Here is a 25,735-nt window from a genome sequence, read left to right on the forward strand (position 1 = left end):
TAGTACAATTTTGTCAATGAGCAGCTGATCTTTTGTTGCTTTTGATTTTTTGTAATTTCCTTTTTGTTCTGTTGGGTACAATAGGTTTTCCATCATATGATTGAATACTGAATCTGCACATACTCTTGTAAAACGTTTGTTTGTTGTTGGCAGACAAATAATTGGGTGATAGTTGCTTGATTCTATGCCCTTTTCTAGATCTTTCATTATCAAGTATGTTCGGCCAGCTGTTAACCATTCTTCACTTGTTGCATTTTGAAGCATTTCATCAAATTGAGTGGCCATGTGTTGGTGGAAGCTGGTCAGGTGTTTTAACCAGTATCCATGAGTTCATCCAGGCCAGGTATGCTCCAGTTCTTGACCTTCTTTATTTGTTGTGCAACCATATAGGTTGTTATTACAATATTCTCCATTTTGTCTTGTGTTGCTTGTTTTTGAGTAACTTTGATCCAGGAGGCAGTTTTATCATGTTCCACTGAGGCTTCCCATAGTTGTTTCCAAAAGTTTAAAGTTTTTTCTTTACATGGGTGAACAGTAGTATGGTCTTGACTTTCATCAAATGACTGGTGTTATTATTGTTATTGTTATTATTATTAATCCATAAATATTTTAATACAGTGCAGTGTCATAGCATATCATTTACAAAAAAGAAAAGAAAGAAAAGAAATATTAACACATGTACTAATAACGATGATAATAATGTAACTGATTAGTTTTAATTGGATTTCTCTTTATATTAGCTTAATTATAATTGTGTTAATTATATTAACATATTTATAATTATAAACCATCTTTATATTTAATTCATACATAGCAATATCTTTTCATCAACTGTATCTTTCGGAGTATAAGATGCATCTTTTTCCCTCAAAAAAAAGAGGGTGATGATCTGGGTAATCTTATACACTGAATACAGCACTTTTGGCCTTCTGAAAGATCCCCGATTCCCACCCCCACTCCCCAGGAGTTCCCATGATGAGACCCACCCGTTCCTCACCTGTCCCTGTCCCAGCTCTTCCCTCTGGGCTTGGCTGAGCCAGGGCCAAACCCTGGGAACAGCTCTCGGCTCCACATTCCCTCACCCAGCTGGCCATCTCCAGGGGCAGCAGAGGCAGCAGCTGCTCCAGTACCATCAGGTCCAGCATCTCTCCTTTCCTGCTCTTTTCCAGCCGCAGCCACTGACGGCACAGCCAGTGCAGGTGGCTGCAAAGTTCCCGGGGTCCCTCGGCCTCCTAGTCCCAGCGATCGAGATCGCAGAAGCGCCGGCGATGGATCTCTGGGCTGAGGCCATCCTCCATCCTTGAAGATCTCTGGGCCTCCATTGTTTCTCCTACTCATGAACAGACAAAAGGACCCCAAAAAAATCCAAAATGTCCCCCAGCCCCTCCACATTCCCTTCTCTACTTTCCAGCTGGGGAGAAATGGGTGTCGGAGCTTCTGCACCTGAGGAGAGCAACAATCGTTCCGGCCAATTTCTTGCACGCTCCTGGCCTCACATGCCTCATCAAGGATTCTGAAGGATAGATACGTGCCTTCTAGAGGGAACCTAAGAGAAAGAAAATGAAAGGGGACCTTCCTCTTCCGTCCTGCAGGGATCCCTGTGCTGCTGCTCAATTAGAATGGTGAAAGGGGTGTGTGTCTCCCCCTCTCAAAATCATGTGTTCTAGGTTTGGTGTGTCTAGCTAGGATTTGAAGGGTGCAAATTGTAATGCTAGCACGGGCATACTAATGGTGATGATAGCACCCAGGTGGTACTTGCTGTGTCCCCAGTGCCCCAAGACACATAGTGACCTATACTATGACTATAAAGTCATTTTCACATCCCTATCCATGTTCAATAGAAATCTTTTTTCACTGATTGTAAAGAAGAGAAACAGAGCCTGCTCTGTCCCTATTCTGACACAGCCTTAGCAGAACCAAGAAACAGACTCCTGGTCCGGAAAAACCCTCTTTATTTAGTTACTGTAAATTCATGGCATTCACACTAATAGAAGATCCTTCCAAGGGTTAGCTGAAGTACTGACCTTATCAGCTCCTTGGATAATTGCCAGGCCAGAAGCTGTAAATTAAACTCTCTCAAACACAAATCCCGATAAACAAATCTTCAGAACAAAATGCAAACAGTTGTTTCCTACGATACCACTCCCCTTTTGCTTCTATTTATTCCCCAGCCATAGAGTGGCCATTAAGCGTCCCCGTGTGCCTTTCTTCCTGAGTCAGCCCATAGTCAATTGTTCTCCTTTCCGGACAGCTCTGCACATACACGCATCTGGAACAGGTTCTAGCTGTTCCTCTTCCCCCCTTATCTCCGACTCTGAAGGTAGCTGGGGAAAGTGGGAGACCCGTCTCTATCTCTGCTTCCAACGCAGAGCCTCCATCAGAGTCTTCCCCAGACTCCAGGAGTAGCCTAAGTTCCCCCCTAACCTCCTTCTCATCCATGTCTGCAGGCAGTTCCACTGGCGGCTGGCCAGCCACAACAGTCCCAACTGCACCTTAGTCTGTGTGCAGCTCAAAAGACAGATAACTCACATATCCTCCAATAAAACAGATCGTGTGCATAGGCTTTATTGGGTGAACAGGATATAGTGAAACTGGGGGAAATAGGAATACATATAGTGAAAATCGAATATAAGATAGACTGTTGTCTGCTGAACATAACAATTAATAAGTATAAGCAGTATGAATCTCAACAGCAATGCTATGTGTGAGGGATGCGAGTTTGTTCTTGGATGACCATGTGCCAAAGATCAAAATGGCTTCTTCTGGAAATGGAGTCTGGTTTCCCAGCATGCACTTGGTTGGAGAGCGGGTGAAGGGCAAATTGGGGAGTGAGCTTCAGACTATATAGTTGGGGCATATTTGTCTCTCTAGCTACTAGGTGGGGATAGAGAGCAACAACAATATAAAGTTATATGTGGTATGACAGAGCCATATAAGACTTTAAGAAGGTTTGCTATATTGTCAATGAGCATGAATACTTTGAAGAATATCAGCTAAAATGACAAAAGGGGCTCAAAGTTCTGCACTAGAGAAAAGAAAGGGAGGGTACAGAAAAAATTGTGGCCACTCCCTTAATCTCTCGAGCTCAGGGAGGTGACAGATAAACATAGGTTTGAATTTTATGAATTATTTCAGAAAGGAAACAGAAGCATTTTCCTCAAGAAGAAAGGCATTATCCTATGATAGGTGAGGTCACTGTTGCACCATCAGCAATTTTCAAATTCCAGTGCTTATACTTGTTCTACTGTGTAAGCTACATGGAAGGTAAATAAGATTCCAGTACAAACCAAAGATCTTTGCACATTCCATAAGCTTCCTGCCACATCTGGATCCTAGGATGATGATTAACTTGACTGCTGAGAATAAAACTCAACCTACAGATTTCATTTATTTTTCCTGTATGGATCCTTTTGTGAGAAGAAAGCACACCCAGTGATGGTGGTTCTACTTCTCATGTACTTCCAATTTTCTCTTGTGCAGATGCCACTGTGACAATCAAAGGTGCTGTAGTCTTTATAGCTCTTTTCACACTTGGCGCTCAGCACTCTAGAAGAAAAAAACTGGCAGAGCCCAGTGGCTCCACAGCGTGCATCCTTTCATGAGAATTAAGTTTTTCTTTCTGAGTAAATGTCTTTCCACACTCCTTGCGTTTATAAGGTTTCTCTCCACTGTGGATCCTTTCATGAAGACTAAGATATCTTTTCCGTGTATAAGTCTTTCCACATTCCCTGCATTTATATGATCTCTCCCCAGTGTGGATCCTTTCATGAAGATTAAGATGTACCTTCTGTGCAAAGGTAGTTCCACATTCCCTGAATTTATATGATCTCTCCCCAGTGTGGATTCTTTCATGATGATTAAGATGTCCTTTCCGGGTAAAGGTCTTTCCACATTTCAGGCATTTATATGGTTTCTCTCCAGTGTGGATTCTTTCATGAAGATTAAGATGTCCTTTCCGGGTAAAGGTCTTTCCACATTTCAGGCATTTATATGGTTTCTCTCCAGTGTGGATTCTTTCATGACGATTAAGATGTCCTTTCCGGGTAAAGGTCTTTCCACATTTCAGGCATTTATATGCTTTCTCTCCAGTGTGGATACTTTCGTGACACTTAAGATGCTCTTTCTGTGTAAAGGTTGTTCCACATTTCAGGCATTTATATGGTTTCTCTCCAGTGTGGATACTTTCGTGACGCTTAAGATGCTCTTTCTGTGTAAAGGTTGTTCCACATTTCAGGCATTTATATGGTTTCTCTCCAGTGTGGATACTTTTGTGATGATTAAGATGTACTTTCCGGGTAAAGGTCTTCCCACATTTCAGGCATTTATATGGTTTCTCTCCAGTGTGGATTATTTTATGACAATTAAGATGTCCCTTTTGTGTAAAAGTCGTTCCACATTCCATGCATTTATGTGGTCTCTCCCCAGTGTGGATCCTTTGGTGGACAATAAGTGCACTCTTGCTACTAAGCCTCTTTCCGCACTCCATGCATAGTTTCATCTCTCTGTTCCGACTGGAATCACTCCCCGATTTTACAAAGCTTTGTGGTATGCTTTTGCTGTGTAGTTCCTTTAGTGAAGAAAAAGAGAAACAATGACTGATATATTTTTCATACATTTCATACACTTGCCCTTCAGTCTGGTTTATGCCACATTCAGGTAAATCAAATTGATTTTACTCTTCTTTCCCATATTTTACCATTTTCTTTTCTTCCAGGACTTGCTGGGACAGGAAGCTAGGGATGCCAACCGGAACAGAAGTGGATGACGTCTCCCCTCCATTCTCTGAGTGCTTTCTCTCTTCTCTTCTTGTGTCCTCTTCATGGCCAAATATCACTTCTTCAACTTCACGCTTCTCTGTCTTTAGTCTTGCTTGCTTGCTATTTTCCAGCCCATCATCTCCTTGGGAAAATAAATATTTCTGTTACAATTAGAATGGTGAAAAGGGTTTGTGTCTCCCACTCTGAAAAACATGTGTTCTAGGTCTGGTGCCAGCTATGTGTCTAGTTAGGATGTGAAGGCTGCAAATTGTTATTTAGGACATCCTGATGGTATACAAAGAATTTTTCAGACAAGAAATATATTAAGGCTTTGGTGCTGATTGGTCAATCTATTCAGCCACTACTATGGAACATCTAGGACAGTGATGGCGAACCTTTTTTCTACGGCGTGCCAGAATTGCGTGCACGCTCGCTACTGCACCCCCCCGCGTGCCCACTCAATTCCCCACCCAACTGCGCATGCGCACGTGACACACACACACCGTGCATGCACCCCCTCCCCCATGCTCCGGAGGCTTTCCTGAAGCCTGGGAAAGGAAAATATGGCCTCCCCCGCCCTTCTAGATGTCCTCTGGAAGCAGAAACAGATTCTTTGGGGCCGTTTATTGTCCTTTCCAGGGGGGCTTTCCTGAAGCCCGGCTCCTCTTCCTTCCTCGGCTGTTGGAAGAACGCTGCGCCCGTTTCATTCTCTTTGAGAGCCGCCTTGCTTGCCCCGGCGCCAGACTAGTGCTGCCGGGGAGAAATCAGCAGGAGGGGGAGAAGAACACAAACTTCTGCTAGGGATGCCTTCTCCCCCCCTCGCCTCCCCCTGATCTCTCCCTGGCAGCGCTCGCCTCACGCGGCCGCAAAGTGTGCGTGTGCGTAATGGGGGTCTGGCTGGGACCGATCAGCTGAGAGGCTGGCAAAGAAGCGGCGCTCGGAGGAAGAAGGCAGAGATGCTGGCTGGCATTCGCTTCCCTTACTTTTTGCCGCCGCCGCCCCGGCTGCTTCCGGCGGGATATATTCTTCCAGGCCCTTGGTGGCCTCTTTTTGCGGTTAGCTCGCCTCCCCACCAGCAGCTCCTCCGCCAGCATCCCGGCTGGAAGCAAAAGCGCAACAGCCGCTGTTGGGGAAGGGAGGAAGGGGTGGCGGTCACCTGTTCTCGCCACTGTCACCCCTTCGCCCCTGGTAATGGCGACTGTTGCACTGCTGCTTCCAGCCGGGATGCTGGCGGAGGAGCTGCTGGTGGGGAGGCAAGCTAACCGCATAAAGACGCCGCCAAGGGCCTGGAAGAATATATCCCGCTGGAAGCGGCAGCACTCCGGACCGCGGATCCTCATCAGAGGCGCAGCCTCGAGCCGTGCAAGAAGCCCACTTAGGTGGGAGGGAGGGAAGCCCTGGCGGCTATTACAGTGCCGCTTCTGGCTGGTGTGGGAGTGGCTGCAGGGACCGGCTGGCCACTCCTGCCCTTCCCCTTGTGGCTGCCGCTGCCGCTGCTTTTCTGAAATGCCCGAGCCGGCCAAGCCCTTCGGACTGCAGATGAGCCATGGGCTGGAGGGCGAGGGCCACGCAAGAAGCCCACTCGGGCAGGGAGGGAGGAAAACCCCGACCACAGCTCTGCTCTACTAAGCGACGGCCGGGATCCCCTCTCCACGTCTTTTGGCACGCAGGGCCCTTGCTCTTCCTGTTGGTGTTTTTTGCGTGCGCATGTGCACACTGAAAACAAGGTCATTTTCCTGGCGTGCGCATGCGCACCGGGCAGCTCCTCTTCTGTTTTCTGGCACGCCAATGCACGTAAAGACCAGCTGGATGCTGCGCCCGAACCCGGAAGAGCAACTGGTGATGGCTCCGCATGCCAGGAGAAATGGCTCTGCGTGCCACCTCCGGCACGCATGCCATAGGTTCGCCATCACGGATCTAGGACATTTTCAAAGTCTACGGTGAGTATTTCTGACAAGGCCTTAAAGAGGGACGATCACCTTAAGCATCTGAGTATAAATAGCTAGTCATCCTCCACTGAAAAAAAAACGCCCCCAATGAATGGAAGCCAGAGCAAAGCATGGCCTTACCCAGAGCAGCCATATTCTTTGAAATTTCCCACATGACTTCTCTGCACAAGGTTTTCTGACCAGAATCTAGCAGCTCCCACTCCTCCATCGTGAAGTCCACAGTCACCTCCTCAAATGGACCAGATCTCTGATAGAGAAAGAAAATGTTCTTTGGCAGACATTACAAGACAAGACTTTTAAGTTTTCTTACTTACCACCCAAAATTCACAAGGAACTAAACGGACATTTTCTTTCCCGAAAAAGATTTATGCCTGCATCTCCATGTAATCTTTGGGGTTGGGAAGCCGTAGCTCCAGAAATCATGGCTTAGCTGCATCCAGGCTGTAGAATGGCAACACAGTCATCATTTCAGAGCTTCCCAGTGTGGCAGAATAAATCAGCCAGGAGGTTTCAGGGACTAGAGTCCTGTAGGCTGGAAAATTCCTAAATAAACATGACACATCAACTAGTTTTTTCCTAACCTATTTTAAAATGTTGGCAATGAACGTAGAAATTCCAAGTCACTTAGCTAACAGTCTTACTGTTGAAGCTATTTAGCATTTACTTAGGGCTTTATCTTCATATTCATTAGCTTCAAGTTTTCAGCACTCTTCTAAAAATATTAAATATTAAACTCTATCTACCAAACAAATTTTCTAATATTTTCAAATTGTTTAATACAATGAAGCCTACAGATTTTCTCTTGATTGCAACTCAAAAACATCTTGAATGCTTAGTGTGATTCAGTAGAACATTCCCGGAGGGGGGGGGGCATTGAGTTCAAATGGTCACAGATTCAGCATTTGATGGTAAAAGCAGCTTATGAATGGATGGAGTTTGTACTGCACTGCTCTCAGAAGAAACCTGCACTTACCTGGCAAGGAGGCTCGAATTGGATCCTTCTAAAAAGCAGCTCCTGAGAAGGGCTGGATGGATCTCCTCTTTCCTGAAGCTCTGTGGAGATCTCCCCCAAGAATGGCTCCTGCACATAACAGAAGAGTCTAGTTTATGATCCACTTTCAGAGAACTATAACCATATTAGCTTGCTTGCCTTACTTTTTGCCGCTGTACCTGTATTTCCCCAACCTAATTCCTTTTTTTAATTATTATTTTTAAATACAAATGATAGAAACATAAATATAAAAGAAAGAAAAAAGAAAAAGAAAAAGAAAAAAAGAAATATTACAGTGCACTTCCACTCTCGGAGACTCTCCCCCCTTATATGTCTTCATCTATAACAACTAAAATATATACAATATATTCCAATTGTGCCCTTATCCCCTCCAAAACGACATATATTCTTGAGGTTAATTCCCTTTGCCTTCCACCAACACTGATTTTAATAAATCCTCCATTTTTCATTATAATTATTTGCATTGATCATCTCTTTTTTAAATTTAATTTCTGTTGTTAATATAACATTTGCTGCCATACTCCAAATTTCATTATACCACTCATTTCTTTGAATATCCCAATTTCATCCCCAATATTTAGCCATCACTAATCAAGCTGCCATTGTCAAATTTACAATCAATTCATTTTTGGTTTCATTTATATCCCATTTTTCCACCAGCAACAGTAATGCAATTTTCGGTGACATGTCTAAATTTACATTCAAAAGTGCTCTAATTTCTCTAAACATGGTGTCTCATATTTTTTGTGACTCTGCTCTCTATGTGGCTGCTATTTTTGGGTAAATGCTGGTCATTTTAGATAGATATTTGACTTAAGGAGTTGTGTTGCAATAACTAATGGAACAGTTATGAAAATCAAACAAGAGACACTACTGTTTCATTAACTTTAGAAGATCATATTCTGTAAAATGACCTACAGGCTACAACCTAACATTTTAGATAATAAAGTCAGAAATATAGGAGTGATTGAGAATTAATCATTTGAATCTCATCAGCTCAACTGGAAAAAAAATGCCCCAATTAATTCCTGCACCAGAGAAAAGAAAAAAAAGATTGGAGAAGAAACTGTGACCACTTCCTCAAATTCAGGACCCTCTTATATCCCTCAGGGGTGGGGGTGGTTGAATTCTCTTTTCTCTTAGAATGATCTCCAGGATGCAAACAGTTGTGCAGTTTGATCCTGACCCGGCTGAAGATTGTCAGCCTTCAATCTGCCATTAGCAGTTTATTGCAGACATTGAAAGATCCTGGATTCTCCAAGAAAAATTTTTATGGAAAATTACAGAAAAAGATAATAAGAGTATGATTATGAAGAAACATGCATTTTAGGGGACTTTAATGTAATTGTAAATGATGAGCTGGACTATAAAACTACAAAGTTGAACAAGAAGCTAAGGAGAATGCTTCCCAAAACATTCTTTACAATGATGGATGAATTAAGCTTACAAGATGTGTGGAGAAGATGACACTTGAGAGGAAAACAATATACATTTAATTCAAATAGGCCAGTGATGGCGAACCTATGGCACGCATGCCACAGGTGGCACGCAGAGCCATTTGTCAGGGTACGCGAGGTGCTGCACTGTCAGCTGGCCAGCACGCATACGTGCGCTGGCCAGCTGAGTTCACCCTTTTTAAAAGCCATTTTTCGCCCTCCCCAAGCTCCAGGGGCTTTATAGGAGCCTGGGGAGGGCAAAAAGAGCCTCCCAACCCCCAGAGGCCCTCCGGAGGCTTCATGAGCTTCCCTGACGCCTTCGGAGCGCTCAAAATGACCCTCCGAGCAAACCGGAAGTCACTTCCTGTTTGCTAGGAGGATCATTTTGAGCGCTCCGAAGGCTTCAGGGACCGTCCAAAGGCTTCCCTGACGCTTCTGTAGGGCTTCCGGGAGGGGCTGTTTTCACCCTCCCCAGGCTCCTATAAAGCCTCTGGAGCCTGGGGAGGGAGAAAAAAGCATGTAAAAATGGAGGGGTCGTGCCTGTAGTGCGCGCATACACACTGGAGGGGTCGCGCATTGCATTATGGGTGCGGCACGCCCGCACACGACGCCCATGTGCTCCCCCCACTTATGGTACGCAAGCCAAAAAAGGTTCACCATCACTGAAATAGGTATATGTCTTGGTCAAGAATAGATATGATTTGGATGACAATATATCTAATTGCTAAAACACACAATATTGAAATAGAAACAAGTATGTAGGCAGACCACAACCCAATAATAATGACATGGAAAGGTCAGAGAAAAAGAATGAGATGGACATTAAATCAAAACTTACTAAATGAAAAGAAATTTCAGCAATATATGGAAAAAGAACTATACTTTTTCTTTAGAGAAAACAGGAAGGAAGACTCATCACTTCAGAATGTTTTACACACCAGCAAACCATATATTAGAGGACTAGCAATGACTTATTTTGGAAAAAGGAACAGAATAGACAAACACGAAAGAAGATAGAGGAAGAATATAGATTGGAGATAGAACTGCAAAAAAACCCCACAAAAGACCAAAATTTAAAATTTGATGGATCTACAAAAACATAAATTGAACTTAATGGAAAATGAAGAAGTGGCAAATAAAATAAAATTAACAAGACAAAACCTTTTTGAAAATGCAAATAAACCGGGACAATCGCTGGCCTATAAGATGAAAAAAGAGAGAGGGGAAAATTATGAACCAATTAACAGACCAAGAAGGGAATACTCGTTAACAAAATGAAGAAAAGAAAAAAACAGTGGAAAATTACTATAAGGAATTATACCAACAGGAGATAGTGGCAGAGGAAAAGATAAAACAGTACTTAGAAAAGGCAGAAACCCCTTGATTCCAGAAAAATTTAAAAAGGCGCTGGAAAAGAGAATAACAATGATGGAAGCAATGGAAGCAATAAAAAGACAAAAAAAAGGGAAAACAACAGGCCTGGATGTATTGCCAGAGGAATTTTATAAAACATTACAAGATGTGCTAAGCAATGTAATGCTGGAAGTATTTAATGAGTTGTTATTGAAAGCAAAAATACCGGACTCTTGGTCGGAGGCTTACTCTTATCCCAAAAGAAGAATCAGATTTGCATTAAATAAATAATTATAGACCAATTTCTTTATTAAATGCGGATTATAAAATCTTTGCATCGATATTGGCAGAAAGACTGTTAAGTGAATTTATACATTCAGATCAAAATGGTTTTCTACCCAAGAGACTGATCAGAGACAATATGTGGATTATATTGAATGCATTAGATTATTATGAAGCGCATCCAAAGAAGCAAATGGCATTGTTATTTTTGGATGCACAGAAAGCCTTTAATAATGTAAATTGGCAATTTATGATGATGCAATTGCAAATGATGGATTTTGGGGAGGGATTCATAAATATGGTTAAAACGATTTATAAAGAATAACAGGCTAAAATGATGGTAAATGGGGATATGACAGAAAAAGTGCCTATTAGAAAAGGGACCAGGCAAGGGTACCCACTATCTTCACTATTATTTATACTGTCATTAGAGGTTTTGAATAGAAAGATAAGACAAGACAAAGAAATAAAAGGAATGAAAGTTAAGAAAGAAGAAAATAAATTGCAAGCATTTGTAGATGACTTAATATTTATTATGGAAGATCCAATTGAAACAGGGTCCAAAACTACTTGAGCAAATAGAAGAGTATGGAGGAGTAGCAGGATTGAAAATTAATAAAGACAAAACAAAAATCTTAATGAAAAATACAACAGAAAAACAGAAAAGGGAAACAATGGAGAAATTAGATATTCAAATAGTAAAGAAAGTGAAATATTTGGGGATACAGTTGACCCCAAGGTGTGTAACTATCAAGGAAGCAAACGACTATAAAGAAATCAAATTGAAATGGATGTAGAGAAATGGAAACATTTACAGTTATTATTAATGGGAAGAATAGAGGTAATTAAGATGAATATATTACCAAGAATATTATTTTTGTTCTAAACAATATCAATAAAACTGGAAAAAATTACTTTGAAAAATTAAATAAAATAATAGGAAAATATATTTGGCAAGGAAAGAAAGCGAGAATTAACATAAAAATGTTACAAGATTCAAGAACTAGAAGTGGATTTGGTTTACCGAATTGGGAGTTATATTATCAAGCAGCAGCTTTAACGTGGGATAAAATAATGGATATTATTGAGAAATACAAGGTTACTATCTTTGGAGGGACATGATATACAACTGGGTTGGCACACATATTTGTGACATGGGAAAATAGAATACATGGTTATTTTAAGAGACATTATGTAAGAAACGGCTTATACACAATATGGGAAAAAGTGAAAGAAAAACATTACATGGAAATACCAATGTGGCTTTCAACAATGGAAGCTTTGACACACCCGAATATTAATAGTATGAGAAATGTTATTAGATATAAAGATATACTAACAGCAAGGGGACAATTAAAACAGAAGAAAGAATTAGAAGAACAAGGTATTGATATAGGATGGTTTAAACAAATGCAAATACAAACAAGATATGAGAAGGATGCTAAAGAGTATGGTTTTAATATGGAAAATTCAGAACCGGATAAGATACTCATGGGAATGGATGAAAAAATGATCAAAAAACTGTATAGTTATCTACTTAGAATAAACTTAGAAGAAGAGGTTAAAGAAACAATGATAAGATGGGCCAAAAAATGGATATACAATAGAACTAGAAAAATGGCAATAATTATGAGAAAGGAATTACAAATTAACAACAGTGACAGCATATAAAGAACATTTGTATAAAATGTTTTATAGATGGCACATAGCACCTGAAAGATTAGCAAAAATGTTTAAGGATAAATCACCCAAATGTTGAAAGTGTCATCAATTGCCAGGCTCATACTATCACATGTGGTGGACGTGTAGGGATGCAAGAAGCTGTTGGGTTAAAATACAAGCATGGTTGAAGAAAATGGTACATCAGCCTTTAGAGCTTAAACCAGAGGTATTCTTATTGGGTATTCTACCAGAGAAATACAGCAAAGAAGATTCATAATTGATTATACATATAATAACAGCAGCTAGAATTGTATATGTACAAAATTGGAAAGCAGATAAAATCCCTTCAGAAGGAGAGATAATTAAGAAGATATTAGATTGTGCAGAAATGAACAGGTTGACATTGAGAATAAAGAACAAAGATGAATCAGTGTACTACAGGACATGGGGACGATTTTAAGATTGGTTAGAAAAGAAATACAAATAGAAAGAGAAAGGAACAAAGTATAAAATAAACAACTCAGAGGACACATTATTAAATTTGGGGGGGGGGGAGACAAGAAAATATTAACACAAGTTAAAAATGGTACAAGTGGACTTATTGGAAAGCAAAATATAGAGAACATTATTTTTATGTAAATATAAAGTTGAAATAGCTGAAATGCCACCCCGAGAACCCATCACAAAAAGTAACAAGCAAGGGCAACAACGGAAAGGAGGGAGGATGAGGAGGAAAAGCAAGAAAAGGTAAAGCAGAGGAAGTAAGGGAAGGCAAGTAAGAGTAGGATAGAGGAGAAGGAGGAGAAGAGAGGAGGAGTGGGGGAAAGAGGGGAAGAAGAAAAGAGGAAGGAGAGGACGAAAGAAGAAGGTAGAGAAGGGAGGTTGAGAAGATGGAAGGAGCAAGGTTGTTGTAGAATAAGATGGAGACATAGGGTGGTAAGAAAGTGACCAAAAATGTATTTTATATATTTGTAAAAAGATTACAAATATAAAGATTAATGATTAAAAGATAAATGTTAATAGGACCTATAAGAATGTATATTTGTGAATTAATTTGAAAGGGAAAAAGAAACTTTTTCTAAAAAAGAAAGATCCTTGATTCTCCGCCCCCAAGGAGTTCCCATGATGTGACAACCCCCCCCACCTGCTATGAAAATCACAAGTAGTCCCTTAATGAGGAACTGTTGAGGGAGACACTACTGTTTCATTAATTTTAGAAAACAATATTCTGTGAAATGACTGAAGAAAACCTACAGGTTACAACCTAACATTTGAGGGTGATAAGGTCAGAAATATAGGAGTGATTGACAATTAATCATGTCAATATCATCAACTGAACTGGAAAAAGTACCCCAGTTAATTCCTGCACCAGAGGAAAGAAAAAGAGACGTTGGAAAAGAAACTATGACCACTTCTTCAAATTCAGGACTCTTTTATATCCCTCAGGAGTGGGGGTGGCTGAAACAGGGTTGAATTCTCTTTTCTCTCAGAATGATCTCCAGGAAGAAATTAGTTCTCCAAATACTGGCAGTCAGAAGGGTAATTCTGCTGACTGCACACAGTTCTGCAGTTTCATCCTGAGAGGCTCAAGATTGACAGCCTTCAATCGGCCATTAGCAGTTCATTGCAGACATTGAAAGATCCCTGATTCCTCCCTCCCACTCCCCAGGAGTTCCTAAGATGAGACCCTCCCCCTTCCTCACCTGCTGCCCCTTTCCCGACTCTTCCCTCTGGGCTTGGCTGAGCAGGAAGCCTTCGGCCAGGGCCACCGCCTGGGAACAGCTCTCGGCTCCGCACTCCCTCACCCAGCTGGCCATCTCTGGGGGCAGCAGGGCCAGCAGCTGCTCCAGCACCACCAGGTCCAGCATTTCCCTTTTGCTGCTCCTTTCCGGCCGCAGCCACTGACGGCACAGCCGGTGCAGGCGGCTGCAAAGCTCCCGGGGCCCCTCGGCCTCCTGGGGGCAGCGATCAAGACCGCGGAAGCGCCGGCGGTGGATCTCTGGGCTGAGGGAGTCCTCCATCCCTGGAGACCTCTGGGCCTCCATTGTGTCTCCTGCTCGTGAACAGACAAAAGAAGCCTAAGAAAGTCCGAAATGTCCCCCGGCCCCTCCGCACTCCCTTCTCCGATTTCCAGTTGGGGAGAAATGAGTGTCGGAGCTTCTCCGGCTGAGGAGAGCAACGGACAATCGTTCCCGCCAATTTCTTGCGCGCTCCTGGCCTCACGTGCCTCACCAAGGATTCCGAACGCAAGATACGTGCCTCCTAGAGAGAACCCAGGAGAAAGAAAACGAAAGGGGACCTTCCTCTTCCGGCCTGCAGGGATCTCTGCGCGGCTGCTCTTCTTCCGGAAGGGGGGGGAGCGGAGGGTGATACGGTGATGCGTGCAAAGGGAAGGCAAAGACCTTCGATCTCCCCTCTTAATCAGGCGCTTGCACCTCCTTAGGTCCTGCGACGTGGGGGAAAGTCGGGGACCCTCAGCTGAAAGATGGGGCTCTTCTTTCGTCTCTAGTTCCAGAAGGACGAACGGATTGGGGAGGCTAAATGTGGCGTTGAAATCGAGGAAGGGGAGGCAAGTTGGACGTGGAGCTGCAAACACGGGGAAGCCTTGCTCTTGAAGTTCGCAGGGTGGCCGGAGCAGACAGCTTCCTTTCCTATAGTCCCTTCCTAGACACGAGACTTTCTGTGTTAGGCATAAAGCGTTTCTCCCGCCGGTTCGTTTGCCGGATTGCTAGAGCAGAAGTGGGCGTAGAGGACAGAGGGTTTCAGTTTGACGGAGCTGGCACAGATCTCTTCGTTTTTTCATGACTCTGTTTAAAAACACCCACCCGTGGAAATCGTGAAAGAACCGATTGTCTCGGAGGAAATCTTACCTATGTCGTTTGTCAATACTGATTCGATGACCCGAAATCAATGTATCAAGAATCTGTAGAAAATTAAAGATCAGGGAACCAGCTTTTTAAAAAAAAAAAAAACACCCCAAATTCCACGTGATAACTAGATTTCTGAGAGTTGCAATTTGTATATCTTTTACATTGTTGCAGAAAATGACAAGCTTAGACTTCTCAGGATACAGGAAGAGTTTATTTGGCAGCCAGGTTCAGAAAGTTAGCCCATGGCTAACGTTGCAAATTTCTGAACGACCTTCATTATCGAAGCACGCATTCTTATACATTGCTTTAAGCAAAGGGACAGGGACTTACTCAAAGATAGCGTAACATGGAAACACTTAATTCATTTCTTATTGGTTACCTTGAGGAAAAAGCCTTATAAAGAGATGGGGGTCTTACTTCTCCTTTTGTTACAGGTATGGACTACGTGCCATTAACAAACTTTAATTGAACCTTGTGGTTTGGACATAGGGATGTTTGCTGGAATAGGTTGTGGTTGAAGGCTGATGACATTTCCCTGTCCCTTTAAGCAAGCTTCTAACTGTTCCTTTTATGCCACGTCTTCATCCTTACATTTTAATCCATATTTTATTCTACTTTAACACAGGAAATTTTTTCCTTTAGGTTTTGAATTTACAATATAAATTCTACAGTTTCTTATTTAACATCCAAAGTTGTTTGAAAATTGTTAGAAAAATATATTTCTCCGGGGTCAACAAGGCCAGCAGCTCTTATATTTATTAAATTTATATTTATTAAATTTATAGACCGCCCCCTCTCCCCAAAGGGACTCTTCCAGAACCCCCAGGTCCAGCATCTCCTCTTTGCTGCTCCTTTCCAGCCGTAGCCACTGATGGCACAGCTGGTGCAGGCGGCTGCAAAGCTCCTGGGACCCCTCAGCTTCTTGGCGGCAGCAATCGAGATGGCGGAAGCGCCGGCGGTGGATCTCTGGGCTGAGGCCACCCTCCATGCTTGGAGACCTCTGGGCCTCCATTGTGTCTCCTGCTCGTGAGCAGCCAAAAGAAGCCCAGGACAGTCCCTAATGTTCCCCGGACCCTCTGCAACACCTTACCCGCTGTCCAGGAGGGGAGAAATGAGTCTTGGCTCCGTAGGGGATCTTTTACACAGGAATTATTTTTCCTTTAGGTTTTGAATTTACAATATAAATTCTACCCTTTATTAATTAACATCCAAAGTTGTTTGAAAATAAAATCATTGTTTTCAATTTAGGTCCTCTGATAAAAGACAAGGGGTGAACTCAAAAATATTAAAGTTGGTCCTCAAATCCACCCTCAATATTTAAACATTTGTTATAGGCTTTTCTCTTTCTGATCAAGCATTACTGGTTTCGTAGTAACTGGTAAATATATTTAATTCGTAATAGTTGTAATCATCTTATTAGAGAGTGGCTTATGAGGATTCTTTATGCATTGTAATTCATACTTAAAATATTCTAAACTAAAGATTTCTCCTTTTATTTGAAATCTTTTTAATCATTGTGTATAAAAAAACCTTTGGGAAATGAAATCTTTTCTTCAAGCTTTGAAATCTTCCTCAGAAAATCCGAATACGTCACTGTAAATTAACCCTTTCTATTTAGCAATAGCACTTATATACTGCTTCACAGTACTTTTTCAGCCCTCTCTAAGTGGTTTACAGAGTCAACATATTGCCGCAATAATCTGGGTCCTCATTTTATCCACCTTGAACCTAGTGAAATTCCATCTGGCAAATATCTGCTGCAGCCGGCAGTCAGCAGAAGTATCTTGCAGTACTGCATTCTAACCACTGTGCCACCACAGCTCATAGCTACAAGTTTTCTTCCGTAACATGATTCATGTGTCAAAATCCACAAAAGAGCCTTTTTAGACACAACCTTGATTTACATCTGTCCCATACCCTCAGAATGGAACATCTATGAGCATGATTTTTGAACTCTGAATTAACTCCCATACCATAAATAGCCTCAAAACTCTTTTCCAAGCAGCACTTTTCCTGTCCAAGAAGTAGGCTGAAAAAGTCACTTTGGATTTTGGAGTGGACCTTTTTTTAGTCAGCCCCCAGGAACCAGCTAGGGAAGAGTGGCCCAATTCCGTCCTTGCAGGATTCCTCATTGGCTTTCAGGAAAGCCTTCAGGGAAATCATAAATATAGATCACATGATTGCAAGGCACTTGGCAACAACTGGAAAAATACCAGACACCCCTAAAGTATATTCAAACTGATTTAATAATTCTCCTGTAAAACGTGTCTTGCTGGCATGTTTGTACTCAGTACAATGAAAAATCTTGCAGGGGAAAAAAGGGACTTTATATTTGTTCACTTTCTAACATTAAACACATTTTTAAATATATAAACTAAAGTCTGTTTGGTCCATCTGGACATATACATTTTTTAATCATTTCTTTCGTACCGTATTTTTTGGAGTATAAGATGCATCTTTTTTCCTCAAAAGAGGCTGAAAATCTGGGTGCGTCTTATACATCGAATACAGCATTTTTTGCCTCCCAAAGCCCCGCCCTCTTCACCAAAATGGCCATGCCTAGCCTTATGGAGGCTTTCAGATAACTCCTGGGAGCTGGGGAGGGCAGAAATGAGCAACAAATGGGCCATTTTTGCCTTCTCCAGCTCCCAGCAGCACGCTGTAAGCCTCCATAAGGCTATGCATGCAATTTTTTTTTTACAAAAATCAGGCCCGTTTTTGTGAAAAACAGGCCGGTTTTTTGCTCGTTTTTGCCCCCCCCCCCCCCCGGAGCACTCTGCAAGCCCCCCCCCCCGGCTATTTATGCCTTTTATTTGAAAAAACCTGGGCCTGTTTTGGCCAAAAACGGGCTGTTTTGGGGAGGTTTGCAAAGTGCAAAAACTTTTTTTTCCTTTTGGAAAGCTCTTTGATTGATGAGAATTACGTGGATCAAATGCTGTACCAGCATGAACAAAGTTAGGTGCTGCAAATTGTCAGCTATTTCCTTCTCCAGCACATGGATAAGTACACCTGGAAACATCTACCTACCTACCTACTCTCTCTCCCCCTACCTACCTACTGTATTTCTCTCTCTCTCTCTCTCCCTCCCTCTCCACTGTATTTCTCCCTATCACTCTCCCTAGCTACCTACCCTCTCTCCCTACCTATCTACTGTATCTCTCTCCATTTCTCTCTCTATCCCTCTACCTACCTACCTATCTACACTCATTCTCTCTCTCCCTACCTGTGTTTCTCTATCTCGATTTCTCTCTCTCTCTCTATCCCTTTATCTACCTAATTTTTTATTTTAATTTGTCTTTTCAAAACCTTGATGCGTCTTATACTCCGAAAAATACGGCAATTCTTTGCTCTAAATATCATTGCTACCTTCTTGGAAAAAATATTTATCCAGAAGAAAAATCTTTCAAAACCCTGTTTGGCTAACATGTTTTATTCATGAAAAACAGCATTCATTCCTGATTATTAAATACAAAGTTAATGCTACCAAATTTCTAAAATGATCACAGAAATCAGGAGCTCCATCTGAGATATGGATTTTTGTCACTGTGTCTTTCTATGAGTGCATCTTTGGGAAGGGCTATTGTTGGGTACCGAAGTCATCTTGGATACAGGCTTGGGAATCTGCATTCCTGATCCAGGAATATTGGGTGGAGGACATTTTGTCAGGTTCTATGCATTTATATGGATTTTCTCCATTGTGTATCCTTTCATGACGAATAAGATGTCCTTTTCGTGTATAGGTCTTTCCACATTCTAGGCATTTATAGGGTCTCTCTCCAGTGTGTACCCATTCATGAAGACTAAGATGTCCTTTCTGTGTAAAGGTCATTCCACATTCCATGCATTTATATGGTCGCTCCCCTGTGTGGATTCTTTCATGACGATTAAGGTGTCCTTTCTGTGTAAAGGCTCTTCCACATTTCATGCACATAAATGGTCTCTCCCCTGTGTGGTTCCTTTGATGGTAAATAAGACAAGCGTTGGTAATGAAACTCTTCCCACATTCCATGCATTTATGTGGTCTCTCCCCAGTGTGGATCCTTTTGTGATGATTAAGATGTACTTTCCGGGTAAAGGTCTTTCCACATTTGAGGCATATATGTGGTTTCTCTCCAGTGTGGATTCTTTCGTGACAATTAAGATGTCCCTTCTGGGTAAAGGTCTTTCCACATTCTCTGCATTTATGTGGTCTCTCCCCAGTGTGGATCCTTTGGTGAAGAATAAGTGCACTATTGCTAATGAATCTCTTTCCACACTCCATGCATAATTTCATCTCTCTGCTCTGACTGGAATCCCTCCCAGATTTTACAAAGGTATGTGGTATGCTTTTGCTGTATAGTTTGTTTAGTAAAGTAAGAGAGAAAGAATGACTGACATATTTTTCATACATTTCATAAATTTGCCCTTCAGTCTGGTTTATGCCACATTCAGGTAAATCAAATTGGCTTTTCTCTTTTTCCCCATATATGTCCTTGTTCTTCCCTTCCAGGTCTTGCTGGGACAGGAAGCTATGGATGCCAATAGGAACAGAAGTGGATGACGTCTCCCATCCATTCTCTGAGTAGTTTTTCTCTTCTCTTCTTGTGTCCTCTTCATGGCCAATTATCACCTCTTCAACTTCATGCTTCTCTGTCTTTAATCTTGCTTGCTTGCTATTCTCATTTTCCAGCCCATCGTCTCCTTGGGAAAAAGAAAATAAATATTTCTGTTACAATTACTATGGTGAAAGGGTTGTCTCCTGCTTTGAAAATCACGTGTTCTAGGTTTGGTGCCAGCTAGTGTCTAGCTAGGATGTGAAGGCTGCAAATTGTTATTTAGGACATCCTGATGGTATGCAAAGAATTTTTCGGACAAGAAATATATTAAGGCTTTGGTGTTGATTGGTCAACCTGTTCAGCCAGCCAGTGCCATGGAACATCTAGGACATTTTCAGAGCCTTTGGTGAGTATTTCTGACAAGGCCTTAAGGAGGGACGATTACCTTAACTATCTGAGTATAAATATCTAGTTATCCTCCACTGAAAAAAACTCCCTCAATTAATGGAAGCCAGAGCAAAGCATGGCCTTACCCAGATCAGCCATATTCTTCGAAATTTCCCACATGACTTCTCTGCACAAGGTCTTCTGATCAGAGTCTAGCAGCTCCCACTCCTCCAGCGTGAAGTCCACAGTCACCTCATCAAATGAACCAGATCCCTGAGGGAGAAAGAAAATGTTTCTTGGCAGACATTACAAAAAAAGACTTTTAGGTTTTCTCGCTTACCACACAAAATGGGAACAGAAATTCACAAGGAACTAAACGGACGTTTTCTTGCCGAAAAAAGATGTATGCCTGCATGTCCATGTAGTCTCTGGGGCTAGGAAGCTGTAGCTCCACAAATCATGGCTTAGGTGCATCCAGACTGTAGAATGGCAACACAGCCACCATTGCAGTGCTTCCCACTGTGCCAGAATAACTCAGCAAGGACGTTTCGGAGAGAAGACAACGATGGCAAACCTTTTTTGGCTCACGTGCCATAAGTGAGAGGCGCTCCCCCCATTTTTTGCAACCTTTTTTCACCCTCCCCAGGCGCCAGAGGCTTTTTAGGAGCCTGGGGAGGGTGAAAACAGCTTCCCCTGCCCCTCCGGAAACTTCAGGGACTTTCAGGAACCTTCCCTGAAGCCTCCGGAGGACTAAAAACGATCCTACGAGCAAACCGGAAGTCACTTCCGGTTTGCTCGTAGGTTCGGTTTAAGCCCTCCGGAGGCTTGAGGGACCTTCAGGAGGCTTCCCTGAAGCCTCCGGAGGGCTTAATCCCACCCTACGAGCAAACCGGGAGTGACTTGCGGTTTGCTCGTAGGGTCGTTTTTAGTCCTCCAGAGGCTTCAGGGAAGCCTCCTGAAGGTCCCTGAAGCCTCCAGAGCGCTTAAACCTACCCTATGAGCAAACCAGAAGTCCGTTCCTGAACTTCTGGTTTGCCCATAGGGTTGTTTTTTTGCACTCCTGAGGTGTCAGGAGCCGCCCTGAAGGCTCCGGAGGGCCTAGAGGGGGGGGGAGGCTCTTTTCGCCCTACCCAGGCTCCTCCTCTGGAGCCCGGGGAGGGCGAAAAATGCCTTTAAAATGGCTCCACATGCCACCTGTGGCACGCGTGCCATAGATTCGCCATCCCGGCATTGGAAGTTTTTTTCCTAACCTATTTTAAAATTTTGGCAATGAGCCTAGAAATCCCAAGTCACTAAGCTTAAAGTCTTATTGTTGCAGCTGTTTAGGATTCACTTAGGGCTTCATCCTCATGAGATTCATGTGGTTTTTTTATCTTATTCCTATTGTTTACATTTCATTTCTAACAAGTTTTCAGCACTCTTCTAAAAAATCAGCACTCTTCTAAACTCTTTCGACCAAACAAATTTTCTAATAATGCCTAATTTTCAAATTGTATATTATTTATTTATTTATTTTCAGTATTTATAGACCACCCCCTCTCCCCAAAGGGACTCGGGGCGGTGTACAGGTGTGTCATTAAAACGAATACAAAAGACGAATATCCTATACCCTTAAAAACAAATTAAACCTCATACAACTGTACAAAAAGTAAAAATTAAAATTTTAAATTAAAAACAACTAAAAGCATACCCCTAGAAAATTTAAAAAATGCAGGCTTGAGGAACTAAAATTGGGAATTAGGAATTAGGCCAGGCCGGCTAAATTGAACAGGTGGGTCTTTAGTTTCTTACGGAAGGAGCAGAGGTCGGTGGTAGTCCTGATATCTGGGGGGGGGGGTCATTCCAAAGGGTCGGGCCCATCACAGAGAAGGCCCTACTCCTGGGCGTCGCCCGCTGGCATTGCCTAGTGGACGGCACCCGGAGGAGTCCCTCTCTGTGAGAGCGAATCGGCCGAAGGGATGTATGGGGCAGGATACGATCCCGCAGATAACTAGGTCCTGTGCCATGGAGCGCTTTGAAGATGATGACCAACACCTTGAAACGCACCCGAAAAGCCACAGCTAGCCAGTGCAGCCCGCGCAGCAAAGGTGTTATGTGGGAGTATCTAGTAGCTCCCACAATTGTCCGCGCGGCCGCATTCTGAACCAGCTGCAGCCTTCAGGTGCATCTCAAGGGGAGCCCCATAATACAATGAAGCCTACAAATTTTCTCTTGTTTGCAAGTCAAAAACAATCTTGAATGCTGAGTGTGATTCAGCAGGACATTCTGGGGAGCACTGAGTGCAAATGGTCACAGATTGAGCATTTGATAGTAAAAGAAGTTCATGAAGTGTTTGTACTCCACTGCACTTACCTGGCAAGGAGGCCCAAATTGGATCCTTCTACAAAGCAGCTCCTGAGAAGGGCTGGATGGATCTCCTCTTTCCTGAAGCTCTGTGGAGATCTCCCCCATGAACGGCTCCTGCACCTGACAGAAGAGTCTGGTTTATGATCCACTTTCAGAGAACTATAATCATATTAGTTTGCTTGCCTTACTTTTTGCCTCTGTACCTGAATTTCCCCAACCTAATTCTTTTTCTATTTTTTTATTTTTTAAATTAGATACAAAAAATAAACATTAAATATAAAAAAGGAAGGAAAAAGAAAAAGAAAAAGCAAACATTACAATGCACCCCCACCCCCAGGAGACCTTTCCCTCCTTATATTTCTTCATCTATAACAATTACCTCGCAAAGAGGCCCGAATTGGATCCTTCTACAAAGCAGCTCCTGAGAAGGGCTGGATGGATCTCCTCTTTCCTGAAGCTCTGTGGGGATCTCCCCCATGAACGGCTCCTGCACCTGACAGAAGAGTCTGGTTTATGATCCACTTTCAGAGAACCAGAACCATATTAGTTTGCTTGCCTTACTTTTTGCCTCTGTACCTGTACTTCCCCAACCTAATTCTGTTAATTTTTTTTAAAAATACAAGTAATACAAATATAGTAAATACAAAAAAAAAAGAAAAAAAAAGGAAAGAGGAAAAAAACAAATATTACACTGCACCCCCTACTCCTGCAGATCTCCCCCACCTTATATTTTTTTGTGAATAACAACTACCTGGCAAGGAGGCCCAAATTGGATCCTCCTGAAAAGCAGCTCCTGGGAAGCGCTGGATGGATCTCCTCTTTCCTGAAGCTCTGTGGGGATCTCCCCCATGAACGGCTCCTGCACCTGACAGAAGAGTCTGGTTTATGATCCACTTTCAGAGAACCAGAACCATATTAGTTTGCTTGCCTTACTTTTTGCCTCTGTACCTGTACTTCCCCAACCTAATTCTTTTTTTTTAATACAAATATTACAAACATAAATATAAAAAAGAAAAAAGAAAAAGAAATATTACAGTGCACCCCCCCTCGGAGACCCTCCCCCACTTTACATTTCTTCGTCTATAACAACTACCTGGCAAGGAAGCCCAAATTGGATCCTTCTAAAAAGCAGCTCCTGAGAAGGGCTGGATGGATCTCCTCTTTCCTGAAGCTCTGTGGAGATCTCCCCCATGAACAGCTCCTGCACCTGACAGAAAAAAATCATTTATGATCTACTTTCATAGAACCAGAACCATATTAGTTTGCATGTCTTACTTTTTGACTCTGTACCTGAATTTCCCCAACCTAATTCTTGTTTTAATTTTTTTTAAATTTTAAATACAAATAATACAAACATAGTAAATATAAAACAGGAAGAAAAAAGAGAAAGAAAGAAAACATTACAGTGCAACTCCCTCCCACGAGACCCTTTCCCCCCCTTATATTTCTTCGTCTATAACAACTAAAATATACACAATATATTCCAATTGTGCCCTTATCCCCTCCAAAACGACATATTTTCTTGAGGAGGTTTATTCCTTTTGCCTTCCACCAATACTGATTTTATTAAATCCTTCATTTTTCATTACCATTATTAGCTTTGATCATCTCTTTTTTAAATATAATTTCTGTTGTTAATATATTATTTGCTGCCATACTCCAAATTTTATTATACCACTCATTTCTTTGAATACCCCAATTTTATCCCCAATATTTAGCCATCACTAATCAAGCTGCCATTGTCAAATTTACAATACATTCTTTTTGGTTTCATTTATATCCCATTTTTCCACCACCAACAGTAATGCAATTTTTGGTGACATGTCTAAATTTACATTCAAAGGTGCTCTAATTTCTCTAAACACGGTTTCTCATATTTTTTGGGACTCTGCTCTCTATGTGGCTGCTATTTCTGGGTAAATGCTGGTCATTTTAGATAGATATTTGACTTAAGGAGCTGTGTTGCAATAACTAATGGAACTGCTATGAAAATCACAAATAAGAGACACTACTGTTTCATTAACTTTAGAAGATCATATTCTGTGAAATGACCTTCAGGTTAGAACCTAACATTTTAGGTTGATAAAGTCAGAAATATAGGAGTGATTGAGAATTAATCATTTGAATATCATCAGCTCAACTAGAAAAAGTACCCCAATTAATTCCTTCACCAGAGGGGGAAAAAGTAATGTTGGAGAAGAATCTATGACCTCTTCTTCAAATTCAGGACCCTCTTATATCCCTCAGGAGTGGGGGTGGTGGAAACAGGGTTGAATTCTCTCTTCTCTCAGAGAAGGAAACAAGCATTTAAGAAACAAAAGGATTCAAAGAAGAAATTAGTTCTCCAAATACTGGCAGTCAGAAGGGTAATTCTGCTGACTGCAAACAGTTCTGCAATTTGATCCTGACCAGCTCAAGATTGTCAGCCTTTAATCGGCCATTAGCAGTTCATTGCAGACATTGAAAGATCCCCGATTCCTCCCTCCCACTCCCCAGGAGTTCCCAGGATGAGACACCCCCCACCTCCTCACCTGCCCCTTTCCCGGCTCTTCCCTCTGGGCTTGGCTGAGCAGGAAGCCTTCGGCCAGGGCCACCGCCTGGGAACAGCTCTCGGCTCCGCACTCCCTCACCCAGCTGGCCATCTCCGGGGGCAGCAGGGCCAGCAGCTGCTCCAGCACCACCAGGTCCAGCATCTCCCTTTTGCTGCTCCTTTCCGGCCGCAGCCACTGACGGCACAGCCGGTGCAGGCGGCTGCAAAGCTCCCGGGGCCCCTCGGCCTCCTGGCCCCAGCGATCGAGACCGCGGAAGCGCCGGCGGTGGATCTCTGAGCTGAGGGAGTCCTCCATCCCTGGAGATCTCTGTGCCTGAATGGGTTTTCTGCTCGAGGGGAGCCAAGTGAAGCCCAAGGCAGTCCGAGGTGGCCTAGAGAGCCGCTCCGCCCCGACTTCCCGGTTTCCAGGAGGGGAGAAATGGGGCTTGGCTGCTTCAGACCTTCTGCGCCTGGAAAGAGCAGCTGCAAATCGCTCCGCCCCACTTTCCCTCGAACACCTGGCTGGGACTGGGAGAGTCTCGATCAACGACTGTTCCTTCCTAGAGGGGCAGAACGCTACAGGCGACCCTCTTTCCTAACGCTGGCTAGAGAGCTC

General features: G+C 42.7%; 1 protein-coding gene across 1 annotated transcript in view; it reads right to left on the minus strand.

Moving 5' to 3' along the window:
- LOC309381543 (uncharacterized protein) overlaps positions 1-25,735 on the minus strand; it is a gene marked incomplete at both ends in the record, with an annotated part of 91,087 nt that overhangs the window by 39,064 nt on the left and 26,288 nt on the right. Inside the window, 7 exons of the mRNA XM_081932677.1 lie at positions 4,697-4,899; positions 6,827-6,953; positions 7,680-7,787; positions 22,596-22,709; positions 22,969-23,082; positions 23,341-23,454; positions 23,683-23,796. Of these exons, the coding sequence (XP_081788803.1) occupies positions 4,697-4,899; positions 6,827-6,953; positions 7,680-7,787; positions 22,596-22,709; positions 22,969-23,082; positions 23,341-23,454; positions 23,683-23,796 (894 nt within the window). The remainder of the gene's footprint in view (positions 1-4,696; positions 4,900-6,826; positions 6,954-7,679; positions 7,788-22,595; positions 22,710-22,968; positions 23,083-23,340; positions 23,455-23,682; positions 23,797-25,735) is intronic.

This window comes from Natrix helvetica (assembly GCF_964273705.1).
Source record: "Natrix helvetica genome assembly, chromosome: 1".
Classification (NCBI taxonomy): domain Eukaryota; kingdom Metazoa; phylum Chordata; class Lepidosauria; order Squamata; family Natricidae; genus Natrix; species Natrix helvetica.